The following is a 16,366-nucleotide window of genomic DNA, read 5'->3' as shown; positions in this document are numbered from 1 at the left end:
CGTTTGAAACACTGTAAATGGTGAAAGTTTTCAGAAGAGCACATTCTTGGAGAACTGGGTACCTCTTCTAAGCTTTGTGGAGAATAATAAATAAGAGTGCTCAAAACAAGGACATATACTTGAGATCTATCTATCTATCTATCTATCTATCTATCTATCTATCTATCTATCTATCTATCTATCTATCATCACTGTGCATGTGATTTACAAAGGAGAAGAGGACAGGTCCCTAAGTATGCCAGACAAGTATGCACAAGTGTGCATCCCGTTTTGCTGGCCCATTTAATTGTCTTGGCTTGCCTTGCCTGAGAGGTCGGTTATTTTTCACTGTGTTTACTATTTGCTAAAAATAAATAAATCCAGTAACATCAAATGATACCTTTTAAGAGACCATAACACTTTTGTAGCTGCACTATACAATCACATTAGCAACAAATGACCTTGCAGGAGCAACTATTGGGCCAACATCCAGATTAAGAGTTGCAGCAGGGAATGTTTCCCCTTGTGCATGGAAGAGAGGGCCAATTTGCAGCAATCTCCAATTGCATTTACAGCCATCCATGCTTCTCAAAATTATATCCCTATATATATATATGCCCCTGGGTTGGGGGTAGTGATGTGCCCGGACCGGTCCGGAGGCTATTCTAAAGGCCTCCAGAACGGTCCGGACCTGGGTGGTTCAGGGTTCGGGCGATTCGGGTGGGGGGTTGCTTTAAGAGCGGGGGGAGGGCTTATTTACCTCTCCCGCTACTTTCCCCCTCCGTTGCCTGTAGGTTTTCTAGTAATTGGGGCAGCAGGATACCTCCCTGCCGCCCCTTCCCCTTGAAAAGGCTCCCAGACCCAGAAGTCTTCTGTGCACGCGCACACGTCGCCCGTAGTTTCTCTTGTAATTGTGGCAGCAGGATACCTCCCTGCCGCCCCTTCCCCTGTTTTGCTTGAAAAGGCAACCAGAAGTCTTCTGTGTGCGTGTACTTCACATCTCCATGATGTGCACGCACGCGCGCAGAAGGCTTCTGGTTGCTTTTTCAAGCAAAATGGGGGAAGGGGCGGCAGGGAGGTATCCTGCCGCCCCAATTACTAGAGAAATTATGGGCGACGGAGGGGGAAAGCGGCAGGAGGGGTAAGTAAGCCCTCCCCCCACACTTAAAGCAACCCCCCACCCCAGTGCTGGACCGCAGTTCGGTGGTTCCATGCACACCCCTAGTTGGGGGACCCCCAGGGACATATTTTTAGGAAGTACAGATAGTTGTAGGAGGAAGGAGGGGGGAATCACCAAAATCCACACTCCTTGCTATGCATGAATGTACATGTATACTCTTACACTCTTAGTCTGGATGTTGATCATTGTCCTTTTCCAGATACAAAAGATTGTTTGGAGAGTGTGTTAACAGAAATTGCATGGGGGGGAAATGCAGACTGCGTATACCACATTTGTATTCACTGTGAACAAACCTGAATGTTTAGAGCTTAAAGTACGTGTGGAGGTAGGGGAGGGGAATCCTGCCTATTTTTTTTGTTAAAACACCCATAGTGACTCAATACAGAAGTATCCAAATATTGAGGTGAATCAGTACTGAAATATCAGAAATCCAGACATCTGCTTTGCAGACACAGAATAAACATTGCTTTTAAAACCTGAACATTAATTTGTTCTGAATCCAAATTGTGTGTCTAGCATGCCTTTAGAATTATGATTAGTATTACAGCACTAATACAAAGGTGTAGGGAGTTATTCGTTTGAGAAGTGTCTCAAAAATAAGGCTAAGCTGTTGCTTTTATAATCGTGTTGCAGGGCTGTCCTAGCCAAAGAGCATTAGAAATATATTTGACATCAGTACAATAAGGTCCAAGGAGCTTTTTAAAAGGCAGAAGAAATGTGATGGAAATGTGATCCCATTGTACTGGTATGTGCCAGTAAGAACCAAAGTGGTAAGCAACCTATGATCTTATGTCCCCATTCAAACAAAGTTTGTGGAAAGGCTCTTTAACACAACTTAAAGTTTATGCTACAATAAAACCTGCGAGTGTGTAGATGAGAGAAGGATGAAGGTCAAAGAAGCATGCTTTTGCATCTCAGTTAATTACAAGAAGCAGAACTGCTCCACTGTGAGTTATCCTAGATGTGAATTATGATAATTAAGCCCAGAGGTCCTGAATCGCTCTTACCCAGATGGCTTAACCATATATAACCAGGTCAGGTTCCTGGCCTCAAATATCAGCATAGTAAGACTGCTTTTTAAGGACACTAGTTAGGACACAAACTGCATCACAATCTACACTGCCAGAGTTCTTACTCTTGTGAGCATCTTACTCTTGTGAGCATAAACGAAGATACACTGCCGATGGATGTAAAACAGACAGATACAAAGATGCTACAAGACAAAGACAAAACAGAGCAATGGCCTTCCCCCCACCCCCAGTGGGTTCATAAACCAGAATCTTTCTCCCTGCTTCACAAATGGCCACTTCCATATATGTTGCACTCCTCCCTGAAAACACTGATATTCATTCTACTCACACAGAAGACTGTAGTGATTACACAAACCTTTACTTATTCTGATTTCGAATTCGGAGACACCTCCTTTTCAGTGGTGGCTCCAGATCTTCTGGCCCTGTGCTGAGAATTGGTGTTGAGATAATGCATGGTGCAATAGCAGTCTTTTCCGCTGGTTTTGGCACAGGCTGGATGACACAGCCTGTCTTGGGTAGCATCCGCAAAGCGTACGCATGGTCCTCATCTGCAGGATTGTTAAGGTTGGGATCTTGCTTGTCTCCCCCAAACAGGAGCTCGTCCCCAGTCTTCTTCCCAGATTCTCCTTCTCTGTGGCAGTTCGATGTACAGTTGTTCTCTTTAACAGACTCCAGCTCACTCACTGGCAATTCATCCAGAAGTGGAGGCTTCTTCTGCTCTTGGGGCAGCTGCTCTGAGTTCTTAGAAGCCTCTGGGCCCTTTGTGCCATTCACAATGACATTGCAAACTGCAGCGGCACTGTTTTCTGGCATGCCAGAAGCCAGCGTGATGGGGCCACAGTGAGCTGGGTCACTACAAGGTAACGTTTTTGTTTCAGTGGGGCTGCAATTGTTCCTGCAGTCACTGCAGTTCCTTTTATCTGAGCTACCAAAAGCCAGATTGACAACACTGCTAGCTTCGTGTTCAACTTTAACTTGAGCATGTAAAGCCCTGTGAATAACGTTGTGTAGTCTAGACCTGTGACCTACGGTTAAGTCAATCACACCATCCTGTGGTCCCTGTAGTACTGTAGGAAAACCAAATTTGTTGCTCAACGGACTACTAGGTCTCACAGTCAAATCAACCACTTCATTTTTACTGTGCTCCTGATGCGCTTGCATTTGATTTAAGGACTGGCCTGAGCAGCTTGGTGTTGAGTCAGAGGACTTGGAAGGCCCTTGTTTTGAATCTCTGGGGGATACAGAGTTATTTGTTGGCTTTGCCCCAGTTGCATCACTCGATGAACTTGGAATGAAGCTTTCCCCATTGCTAGAGAAGCCATTTGGGGGCTTGGAATCATTGATGTGAGGAATGGGGATTGGAATTGGGATAGGAACTGGTAGAGGAACAATGACTGGATATGGCACTAACAGGGTTGGGGGTGGCACCAATGGGGCAAGAGATGGCAAGCCAAAGTTCATCATCTGTGGCATGGGCATAGGACCATTTGGCATCATGCTTACAGGAGGGAAGGGAAGACTGGGCAAAGGGACTCCTGGAGGTGGAGGGGGTAGTAAACCTGGGGGATTTCCAGGCATGGTTGGTGTTGTTGGAGGGTGAATATGAGGGGACAGCATTGGCCTGTGCATAGGGCTGGAGGTGGGGCCCATATTTCTAGGACCACCTGGTGGAGGACCAATTCCAGGAATCATTGGATTAGACAGAGGGCTATTGGGATTTGAGGCATGATGTGGAGGCCCTCGAATAAACGGTGGACGGATTTGCTGCATAATTTGCTGTTCCATGAATATGGGCAATGGAACCGGCCCACGGTTTGTCATCACCATGGGAGGGCTTCGAGGTGGGACACCAATTGGAGGCACAATGCTAGCAGGTGGCTGAACAGAAACTGGCGGAATATTTGGATTCTCATTGATGGGAATAGGTTTGGGAACAGGAGTTGGGATTTTAGTGACAGAACAGTTGGCAGTATCAGGCGGAGAGGCAGTGGTAGATGCTGATGGTCCAGGACCTTGAATTTGGCCAGCTGCAGACACTGGGGATGGGGCCTTTCTCCGAGCATCTGCTAGCGGTATATTCCAAGAATCTGGAGTCAGCAGCTGCACCCCAGTGCCTTCTGCTTTATTTTCGACTGGAGGATGTAATGTGCTGCAGAGTCCAGCTGGAAGATTGGCCTGTGTCTCTTTGTAGAAAATGTCCATTTTGTACTGATTGAGACATTTTGCACTGCAGAACTGAAGCCTTCGTTCCCCGTCCCCAAAATCCAGATACTCTTTTGTGTGTCTTATGTGCTTACACCAGTCACATACCTACAACACAGTAACAAAATCAAAACAGGTAAGAAAAAAAGTGATTTCCTCTTTATATTGTCATTTGCATAAAATATTTTTTTTACTTTCCATCACTGCTTTCTAAACATCTGAATCATCACGAAAAATATATATTTCATGAAACTTGTACATTTTGATTCTGAAATATAGTTAACCTAATGCCACTTACACATGTACATGCACACATTTAAGTCCTCCTACTTTCATGCCTGGTTCAGTCTTATTTATAAATGCCATTAAAATATCTGTGAACTAGTTATCAGCTATACTGCTACATTGTTTTATAAAATGAGTGCACAGCACTGTAAATATATCTGTGCCTCTGTATTCTACCCCATAGGTTCTGGAAGAGTCCCATGATTTTAATGAGGTCTCTTCAGTGCCCATATTTATAACTGCAGCATAAAACAACACATGTGGCAGAACTGATGCAATATAATAACTAGTGCTATGAATCAGGAAGTCCCCCGTTTGAATGCTATTAACGCACTAAGCATCCTTGGACAAGCCACACTCTCTCAGCCTCCCCCCACCCCCACAATTGACAACATGGGGGGATGATAAAACTGTCCTACTTTACAGGGTTATTGCAAAGATTACAGCAAGGTAAGCAAAGCACTTTGAACACTCCACAGCACTATATCACTGATGAGTATTTTTATTACATAGTGTGATCACAATCCAGCAAGAATGCTCAAGCCCAATGTTTTCAATGGGCTAAAACATGCTTAACAATGTGGTGGATTATGACAGTTATGTTTAGTACTGAACTCATTACACAGATGAATACTGACAGGCTGAATGTCTATATACTTAAACAAGATCAAGAATCATTTAGAAAATGACCCCAGTGTTCTGAGAAAACTGAGTGCAAATCATCTATAATAAGCCACAACACGTTTTGACATTTTGAATTATTTAAATGCAGTAGATAACAAGAGCTGGAATGTTAAATGGTACCAAAAAGCAAAAGCACCATACATCATACAGCTTTGTCTTCCAAATACGAAGTAGAAAATAGTAATAAAATCTGGGTGAATTTCAAGTATTCTGAAGCTGTGATATTTCAACAAGCTGGAAAGATTTTCCGAGCTGTTTGCCCACTCTTCTTCACTAGTCACTTTTGTATAACTTCTTGGCAGACAACAGTTTATTTAACAACTTTTCAAAAACTAAGGCAAAACCTCTTATTATTACAGACTTTTACAAAAAAAAACCCCAACCCCATGTTATTTTCTGTGCTACTATTAGTGTGGTGAAGACATCGCCAATTATTTGTAAAAAGTAAATAAGTCTGCAGAACTAATTAAGCTGTGAAAGGTTTTCCCAGTTGTAAGCCACGAGACACCAAAAGTTCAAGGGAAAAAAGTCATTCTAGGTTTCAGAATCCATTACTTCAGAGAAATTATTATGATTTCATTAACACATTAATTTTGCAACACCAACAGCTCTCACAGATGGTGAAGACATGATCTACAATTCAAATATGACTCTTGTTTGCACAAATGCCTTTTCCTTCATATGGCATTTTAAACAAAAATTAAAATGAGTAATCTTTCCACAGCTATAAACAGATAAACAGATGTCAGAATTTTCAGTGCCTTGCTGTTTTTTGACAGATTTTATACACAGAGACAGAACCCCTCAATTTTTGTCATTTATTCAGCTCTTATAATATTCTGTAGATAGACTTTTTAAATGCTGTATGTAATAAATGTACTGAACTTGCTTATGACCATGTGAATACCCAGAACTGCATGCCCTTATATTTCAATATTTAATCGGAATAAAGGGAATAATGGGAATATTCCTCTAGTTTTAAAAGAGACAAGATATGATTGTGAAATGATGACATTAAATAAGTAATTTAATTTTAATAACCATTGGCCATATAAACAAATTCAAAACAACATATGCCGGGCATTTGATTACTCATCTCATTTAACTCTCAGTTTTCCTTTATCAGAAACAGTGATGACACTTTAAAAAAAATGTGGGCATAATTTGACAAAATTAAATATATTGATTTCAATGGGCATTTACTTAACTTTATCCCATTGAAATCAATGGGATTTAAAAATACATTACTTTGGCTGAATCATACCTAGAGGTCATTCACACAATCAAAAACTTTGTTCTACCCGGGTTTGGGAGCTGTGTGTGCTCCCAATTTTCAGTTGTGTGGAAGCAAGGTAAGAGGAAAACCTGGTTAGAAGTGATTGTGTGGAAGCAAGGTAGGAGGGAAAGCTTCCAATCAAGAGCATAAGTGATTCAATGAAGATCTGTCTTTGCATACACATTCAGACACACACATAGGCCTTTCCACTGAGTTTTCCCACCAATACCCATGACTAGAGGTTTGAGATCTTAACAAGGCTGTGTGATGCTCAGCGGAAACAGGCAAACTTGAGCTGCTGCTCCGGTAAATAAGTGCTTAAGACATGCACAGTGTGGTGGCCTGTGGCACTGCACTGCTGTAGTAAGTTGACACAGGGGGCGCGTGCTGGGGACACACTGACCTAGCTGTGTGCACATGCGTGACTCAGAATGCAGTGGTGACTAGGCTTGAAGCAGGTGAGTATGGAGTCAACCAAATATCCTAAGGGCTTTTTAGTCACCACTGAACCAATTTAGGCCCGTATGCATGCCCTACTGCAATAGTACAGGTTCATTTCCATGATACTTTCTTCAACAAAAGAATTATCCTAAAACCTTCCATAAATTGGCGGCGGGGGGGGGGGGGGACTTCCTAGATGTTAAGCTCACTGCTCCAAAGATGCACTTTCTCCTCCATGAGATCACAAGATGCTGTAATCAGAGGTTCCCAATCTTGGGTCACAAGATGTTGTTGGGACTCCACCTGTCATAATTCACAAACACAATGGCCTCCAGCCATTCTGGCTGGGGAAGATGGGAGTTGTAGTCCAACAGCATCTGGAATCCAAGGTTGGGAATTCTGGCGCAAACAGTTATGATATACAAAATGGTTTGCATGGTATATACAAAGTAGATATGGAAGAATTTTACTTCTTGCAATTCTGCTGCACAGTGTTCACTGTAATAATAAAGTTACACACACACATTGAAACATGTATTTTCTAAAATCTTACAAGATCTAAGCAAAATCTAGTTGCCAGCCAATAAAGCTAATATTTTGTGGTGAAAGACTGCTTTCATGTGTGGCACAATGAAGCTTTGGAAGGTCTCCTTACCCCATCAGATCAATCTGAATTTTTACAATGCATACATTTATGATGTTGTCTCCTGTCATTCAGTAGCAAGTGGGATCATCTATTTTGTACTCAGGCACAAGTACCTGAGTATAAAATACATGCTTGTAAAGTCATGTCAGATATAAAAGGTCCAAAATGTGTAAATTTTGTTGTTGTTGTTGTGTGGCCAGCACCAATTCTATCCTTCCCATGGTCTGGCATGTTGTTCCATAATGAGGAGCATTCCTGAAGCAGTTAGGATAATGAAGCAGTGAGCCAGCGTGGTGTAGTGGTTAGAGTGCTGGACTAGGACCGGGGAGACCCGAGTTCAAATCCCCATTCAGCCATGAAACTAGCTGGGTGACTCTGGGCCAGTCACTTCTCTCTCAGCCTAACCTACTTCACAGGGTTGTTGTGAAAGAGAAACTCAAGTATGTAGTACACCGCTCTGGGCTCCTTGGAGGAAGAGCGGGATAGAAATGTAATAATAATAACTAGTGGGCCCAGGCACAGAGCATCTGTGCCTCTAGTGCGGCCGGGCCCACCGCTGCCTGCGCTGCAGCCGGGCCCGCCGCCTTACCTCTGCGGCCGGGCCGGAGGGTGCCGCCGCCGCCGCCACCGCCGCCGGGCCCACCGCCGCCGCCGGGCCCAAGAGTGCCACCGCCGCCGGGCCCGGCCAGGCCCGCCGGCTCGACTCCGCGGCCGGGCCCGCCTGGCTCCCTGGCCATGGCCGCCGCCGTTCTCCTGGGTGCGCCAGGACCAATCAGGCGCCCCCGCAGCCCAGCCAATCAGCTGGGCTGCCGGGACGCATTTCTACTGGGCACACCCAGGAGAAATATATATATAGATAATAATATTGCACTCTAGGGTTTTTGGAGATGTGAGGGGAAAGAGGTCTGGGGTTCACCAAAGCACTTCTGAAGCTTAACTGATTGACTCTACTTATCTTCTAAGCATCAGGAACTTCCTTGCCATACCTTAAGCTTTCTGATAAGCTACAGTTTCTGGAGCCCAATCATATGCAGCAACCCACATCTAAGTTTACCAGAAACCTATTTCATTTCAACATAAAATAGTTACAGTACTTTGATTCCAAACAGAGACATGTAGCACATAGGAACATAGGAAACTGCCATATACTGAGTCAGACCATTGGTCTATCTAGCTCAGTATTGTCTTCACAGACTGGCAGTGGCTTCTCCAAGGTTGCAGGCAGGAATCTCTCTCAGCCCTATCTTGGAGAAGCCAGAGAGGGGACTTGAAACCTTCTGCTCTTCCCAGAGCGGCTTCATCCCCTGAGGGAAATATCTTGCAGTGCTCTCACATCAAGTCTCCCATTCAGATGCAACCAGGGCAGACCCTGCTTAGCTAAGGGGACAAGTCATGCTTGCTACCACAAGACCAGCTCTCCTCTCCTCTTCTATGCATGTTTTCTTTGACAGATCTTACTCCATAGTAAGTGGCTGACAGCATAACAGTGTCTACATGTTTCTAACAAAAGCACACATGCAGCACTAGCCTTCATACTTCCGAAGCAGGCATATTTGTGCAAAAGGGAGATGTTATCTGCTGCACTCTCCTTGCCCCAGAAGTGCTTTCTGACAGCAGAAACATGTCCCTGTGGGCTATGCAGCCTCCAGGGATGTGTTTCTGCTGTCAAAAATTGCTCCTGGCACAAAGGGAATGTGGCAAAAATTATGCACTTTTGGCCAAGAAGAATGTGAGCAAGAGTGCTCAGGCTGTGAGTGCTTTTGTTAGACGCATGCACACATTATTAGTCAGGATGTCAGGTAATGTGTTTAGAACTACAGCCTAAATTCAACAAATGACTGGCATGTGACATCTTTTCAGGTGATTGATTTAACAGGTCATCAATTTAAACAATTTATTGAAATATTTTAGTGCTTTGTTGCTGTCTTTTCATCTTTATGGAAGTAAATATTTTCTCTTCTCTAAAAACAATTAGAAATCCTCTCATAATTTTCTCTCATAAAATTCTCTCATAATTTTAATAATTCTTTTTCTGCTTTTAATAATTCATTGAGATAAAATAAGTATTCACTACCTCACTCACATATTGATCAAGTCTATAAGGAAAAATATGTTTCCATATATTTTATCACTACATAAAATTAATTAAGGATATTGAAGATAACAGCAATAAATCAGTTTCTGCGAACATCCCTGATCAATCAAATATCTAGTCATTATCCAATTGATTTTATTCAACACTCTCAAGTCACACATAGCTAGTTCTCTCTGTCATATTATGCCATGGATGCAGCAAACAGTCTCTTCACATAGAATAAAAATTACTGGAGTAGAAATAATGTCACTTAAGAATTAATGAATCAAATCTGTCTTACAGGATTGATCATTTAAGATGAGGTCAATGAATTTATGATACAAATGGCTATATACTAGAGGTAATAAAAAGGAGCAAAATCATTCATTTTACTTCTAACTAATATCACGCTCAAAGTAATTACAGATTTCTCCTAAGAGCTCATTCTGATTACTTAAGATGTGACAGATAGATCATATATATTTTGCAGTTCAATAAAACATTTTTTCTATCTCTGAAATATGTCACATGTGACATGTTTTAAGAAATGCTTTGCATGCTAAGTAAATTCTGCTGGTTGGTGGTTATTTCCAAGTGGCACATAACTTTCGCACCTTTGTCTCTTTTTATGGCATTATAGTTTCCATTTATTGTGTGTCTATTTTTAAAAATCAAATAATATTGCATATGATCCCTTTGTTTAGTCTCATCAAAATGGCCCTGTTAGTTTTAGTCAAAATACCTTTGAGAGTAGTTGTAGCAAGATCAAAGGAGCAGTATCAAATCCAGTTCCTTCTAAAATTAACGGGGGGTGGGGCGCAGCAGTGTTTGCATGTACAAAACATAACTTGCTTTGCAAAATGTGAAATTTTCTAAATGTCAACGTGATTTTTAATGGAATATTAGTGAGATGGAAATTGAGCAATAAAAATTAGTTGTAGCCATGTAGGTGGGCCTTCCCAGCTGACTTTGCCCCATCTTCTGGTCACCACATCTAAAGAAGGGCACTGTAGACTGGAAAAGGTGCAGAAGAGGACAACCATGATGATCAGGGGCCTGGAGCACCTTTCTTATGAGGCAAGGCTACAACATCTGGGGCTTTTTAGTTTAGAAAAAAGACAACTGCGGGGAGACATGATAGAGGTCTATCAAATCATGCATGGTGTGGAGAAAGTGGATAGAGAAATTCTTCTCCCTCTCCCATAACACTAGAACCAGGGGTCATCCCATGAAATTGATTGCCACACAATTTAGGACCAACAAGTACTTTTCAAACAACCCATAATCGACTTGTGGAATTCTCTGCCACAAGATGTAGTGACAGCCAACAACCTGGATGGCTTTAAGAGGGGTTTGGATAACTTCATGGAGGAGAGGTCTATCAACAGCTATTAGTTGGAGGGCTATAGGCCACCTCCAGCCTCAGAGGCAGGATGCCTCTGAGTACCAGTTGCAGGAGAGTAACAGCAGGAGAGAGGGTATGCCCTCAACTCCTGCCTGTGGGCTCCCCAGAGGCATCTGGTGGTCCACTGTGTGGACCATCAGATGCTGGAACAGGATGCTGGACTAGATGGGCTTTGGGCCTGATCCAGCAGGGCTGTTCTTATGTTCTTATCTTTCCCTCTCTTACAGTGATGCAGTAAATTTGAGTATCATCATTGCAAGTGAGATTTCATAGAATCAAAGAATGCTAGAGTTGGGAAGGCAGCCTGGAGGTCTTCTAGTTCAACCCCTGCTCAATGTAAGAGACTGCTGCAGCATCCCTGCCCTGCCTCTGTTTGAAAACCTCCAAAAAAGGAGAGCCCACCACTGCATGATGCAGACTGTTCCACAGCTGAACAACTCTCACAATCAAGAAGCAAATTCTCATATGCTGCCAGAGAATCGACACTCAAAACACCTCAGAAACAACAAAACCCAGTACCCCATGGATTAGCAACCCATGGAGGCAGTTGGCACCCTCTGTGCACTACACCACCACTCGCTCTGGGCCATCCCAGCACCCCCCAAATGCAGTTATGAGGCTGCTGAAACTTCCATTAATCCCTATGGAGAAAAACCTTAAAGATGCGTAAACTTCAACAAGTCACAAAAAATCAGCCCTTTGCCCAATTCCTTTGAAATAATTCTGGTAGCCTCCTTGGCCCCATTGGGCACTACCACCCACCACACTCTACTCTGGGCCACCCCTTTCCCCCCAACGTGAAGCGATACATTTGCTGGAATCCCCATTATTCCCTATGGGAGGAATAAAAAATGGGGGGGAACCTTCAAAAATTCACAAATAATCATAGGAGTCTCCGATTGTTTGCCATTCAGAGGGTAGTAGGCACCCCTGGGTGCCTACTACCCACCCAAGCTTATTGCCCCTAGATACTCCACATAGGGAATAATGGGTAATAATAAACATTTCAAAAATTCATTAAAAATCATAGGAGTGTCCGAGTGCTTTGGGGTTTGGGTGGTAGTTGACACCCATGGGTGGCCTATCACCCAACCCAGCTTTGGAGGCTCAAAACTGGTTCAAACTGAACCAGGTTCAGTTCGGTTCAAATTCGAACCGGCAGGTCAAACCCAATGCCTGGTTCGGTTCGAATTCAAACTGTCGAACCGAACTGGTTCAAATTTGAACCAGTTCGAATTCAAACCAGTTTGCACATCCCTAGTGTTGGGGAATCCAGACACAGTAGTTCATTGTACTAGTTGATTTTCTGTCCACAAAGTGGGGCATGGCAGGATATTGTACCATCATCTACCCAGCCACTGCATATCAAATCCCCTCCCACTTTTCCCACTGCAAAGATGATCCAAGGACCTAAAAAAACAAAATCTAAATATGGAAGGGAGAGAAAACTCCCCCAGGAGAAAAAACCCAGGATGCCTCCCCCCCTCAAAAAAAGGGGAAACTGCTACTAGTTAATACTGTATGAGTTGTGAGGGCATTGACTCAGGTTCCCTCTTCTCTGAACATAGTTCTGGATTTTTCATTCTCCCGCTGTGATGCTCTTAACAACTTTCTTGCAGATCTCTCACATTTGAGCCGACTTGGACTCCATGGTTATGGCAGGGTCAACTACAGATGTGTCCAGTATCTTCTCTGGTTCAATTAGAATGGATCAGTTTCAATTTGTTACTCCTGAGGATCTGGACAAACTCCTTGGAGGTGTTTGACCTGCCACTTGTCCTTTGGATCCTTGCCTAACTTGGCTTATAATGTCTAGCAGGGAGGTTGTTAGAGATGGTCTAGTTGACATCTTAAATGCCTCCGTGAGGGAGGGCATGATGCCTCCATGTTTGAAGAAGGCAAATGTGAGACCTTTGCTTAAGAAGTCTGCCTTAGAGCCCTCGGTGATGGATAATTATAGGTCATTCTCCAACCTCCCTTGGGTGGGCAAGGTAATTGAGAAGGAGGTGGCTGGTCAACTCCAGGCAGTTTTGGATGATACTGGTTATCTAGATCCATTTCAAACTGGCTTTATTGCAGACTATGGGGTGGAGACAGCCTTGATTGGCCTGATGGATGATGTCTACCAAGGAGTGTAGTGTTTATTTGGTCATTGACCGTAAATAAATGAATCTGAATCTACCAGGGAATGGACAAATGGAGTGTGACTCTGTTGGTTCTTTTGGACCTTTCTGCAGCTTTCAATACTATCGACCATGATATCCTTCTGGATCGCTTGGGGGATTTGGGAATGGTTGGCAGTGCTTTGCAGTGGTTCTGTTCCTATCTCTCTGGAAGATTCCAAATAGCGTTGCTCAGAGACAGTTGCTCTCTGAAATGAGAGCTATTGTATGGTGTCCCTCAGGGGCTCCATCTTAATCGCCAATGCTTTTTAACATCTACATGAAACTGATGGGTGAGATCATCAGGAGATTTGGAGCAGGGTGTTATCAATATGCTGATGACACACAAATCAATTTCTCCATGACATCGTCATTAGGAAATGGCATAGACCTCCTAAATACCTGCCTACAGGCAGTGATGGACTGGATGAGGGATAATAAATTGAAGCTGAGTCCAAGCAAGACAGAGGTACTTATGGTAAGGGGTCATGCTTCGAGGGACGTGATAGATCTTCCTGTTCTGGATGGGGTTGTACTCCCTGTAAAGGAACAGGTACATAGCTTAGGAATGCTTCTGACCCAGGCCTCAAGCTGGTTTCTCAGGTTGAGGCCATGGGCAGGAGTGCTTTCTATCAACTTCGGTAGATATGACAGTTACATCCATTCCTTGAAGATAATGATCTCAGAACTGTGGTGCACTCTTTGGTAACCTCTAGGCTTGACTACTGCAATGCACTCTACGTAGGACTGCCTTTGTATATAGTCCGGAAGCTTCCATTGGTTCAAAATGCAGCAACTAGATTGGTCTCCAGGGTTTCTTGGAGAGACCATATTATGTCTGTTTTAAAGCAACTGCATAGGCTGCCAATAGGTTTCCGGGTAAAATACAAAGTTCTGGTAATTACCTTTAAAGCCCTAAATGGCTTAGGACTGGGTTACCTGGGAGAGCGCCTTCTTCTGCATGATCCCCACAGCACATTAAGATCATCAAGAGAGGTCCGTCTCCGTATACCACCAGCTCATATGGCATTTTCTATAGTCGCTCGTGGGCTGTGGAATGCGCTCCCTATAGACATTTGTGGCTTAAGATCTTTACCAGACTTTAAAAGAGCCTTTAAAACACACTTTTAAACCAAGCTTTTAATAATCTCTGAATGTTTTAAATCTTAATTGCTGTTTAAACTTTTTATTTGTGGTAATGTTTGAATGTTTTAAATTTTAATTGTTTAATAGTTTTATTCTATTTTTATTGAGTTTGTTTTTGTAAACCACCTAGAGTCTTTGGAGTCAGGTGGTATATAAATCAAATCAAATCAAATCAAATCAAATCAATCAATCAATAAAAGCTACAGACTGGGCTCTGGCAACCTTGAAAGGAAAGAAAAAGTAACTCAGTTGGGCAGTGCTGCAGTTTCCTGCACTTAGACGCTACCTCCATGACTTGTCAAGAAGGAGAAGGGGAGAAATAGGGAGGAAGCCAGGCAATTCTTTCCCAGCAGAAAGGGAAAATGGGACCATACATAGCAATGATCAAAAGTGAATCCTGGAACAGAACTGAGGTGTGGATGTTGGGTAAGTATGGGACCTTTCCCATGGTAGCCTATCCTTGCACACATCATGGTAAGCATGCTCACCCAATGTCCAAATGTTTTCTCCTTCTCCCACCCCCCCCCCACTTCCGGGTTCATGACAGCACAAAAGTAGTGTTGAACAACTTTCTGCACAGATTGAGGAGGAATCATGCCCCCTAAAAAATAGCAGGAAGATCTGTGCGCCATCTGGACCTCCACAACTCTGCCCATGGAAATCAGCAAGAAAGGTAGATTATACCACAGTCACATAAGCAGCCTGCATGTATCAAACATCCAGGATTGATACATTTCCACTCATAACATGAACAGCAGCCCTTAGAATGAGGACAAATATGTTGTCTATTTATCTATCTACACAGACACATTCATAACAAGGCCAATGGAAGAATTTTGATTACAGTGTGCTTTGCACATTTCTAAAGAGGGGGGAAAGAAAGAACAAAGCCACTAAATTAAGATCTGAAAGTTGACAAAATATGTGGAATTAAGGTCATAAAGATTTCATATACTAGAGCTCTGAAAGCCTCTAGGACCACTGAGCATCTGCAATTCTTTTACTTTTTTTTTTTTTTTGCAACCTATGTCTTCACTGTGCATCATAATCTGAAAAAAGAAAAAAAACCAGCAAGGTAAAAAAAACAGCAAAGAGGGGTGGGGGATGCATCTCTCAGTTGTGAATTGAGCACCATTGCTCAATAAGTCTGAATGTCCCTTACAAGGGCAGGGTGGTCTAATTTTAAACTAACAAAACAACCATTTCCTTTGATGCCATTCCAGGGCATGGTCAGAGAGTACAAGAAAACAGCCACCTTGCTACAGCTAAGCAGGTCTAGCTGGACAGGTAACTGATCGGAGACCCCATGTATGTCACCTACAATGGAAGTAAGGTAGAATATAAAATGTTTATAAATATATAGATTAAATAGAAATGTAATGTATTTATGAGATAGCTGGATAGGAATTCCCATAAGCTACTTATAAGTTCAGTGATTTGATATTATTCATTTTTATTGCCTTGCTTAGTGACACCTCTAGGCCACTCAGAAAACAATGGCTCAGCAGAAATTATTTGCTCCTAATATGGGACAACCAAGAAAGCCAAACTATGTAATATAACCCATCCTGTGTTTCGTAGCTAAAGGGGAAAAAACACCAACTATGCAAATTGGCAGTCAAGCATTCATTTTTATGTAAACAAAGTAAAATCCAAATATTATTAATTACCCATGGATGGTTCAGTATACACATCCTGCTAACGTAGAGTTGGACTCTGATAAATTAATGCTTTAATCAGCTTTCAGGATGGAAATTCTCTAACAGTATACCTCACCAATAAATTTTAAACAATAATCTAAATAATAACATGTTTTAAGCTTAGCATGATTAAGTGTTTTTAAACTCAATTCCTT

The 16,366-nt window shown here is 42.7% G+C and overlaps 1 protein-coding gene across 4 annotated transcripts in view; it reads right to left on the bottom strand.

Moving 5' to 3' along the window:
- Positions 1–16,366, bottom strand: part of SOBP (sine oculis binding protein homolog) — a 232,214-nt gene that overhangs the window by 21,914 nt on the left and 193,934 nt on the right. For all 4 annotated transcript variants that reach the window (XM_053291230.1, XM_053291069.1, XM_053290968.1 and 1 more), the window contains one exon: positions 2,546–4,500. In XM_053291230.1, the coding sequence (XP_053147205.1) occupies positions 2,548–4,500 (1,953 nt within the window). In that variant the 3' untranslated portion in view covers positions 2,546–2,547. The remainder of the gene's footprint in view (positions 1–2,545; positions 4,501–16,366) is intronic.

Source organism: Hemicordylus capensis, chromosome 1 (assembly GCF_027244095.1).
Source record: "Hemicordylus capensis ecotype Gifberg chromosome 1, rHemCap1.1.pri, whole genome shotgun sequence".
NCBI classification, from domain to species: domain Eukaryota; kingdom Metazoa; phylum Chordata; class Lepidosauria; order Squamata; family Cordylidae; genus Hemicordylus; species Hemicordylus capensis.
Note: the sequence above shows the minus strand (reverse complement) of the source record. Positions and strands in the feature narration are given on the sequence as shown.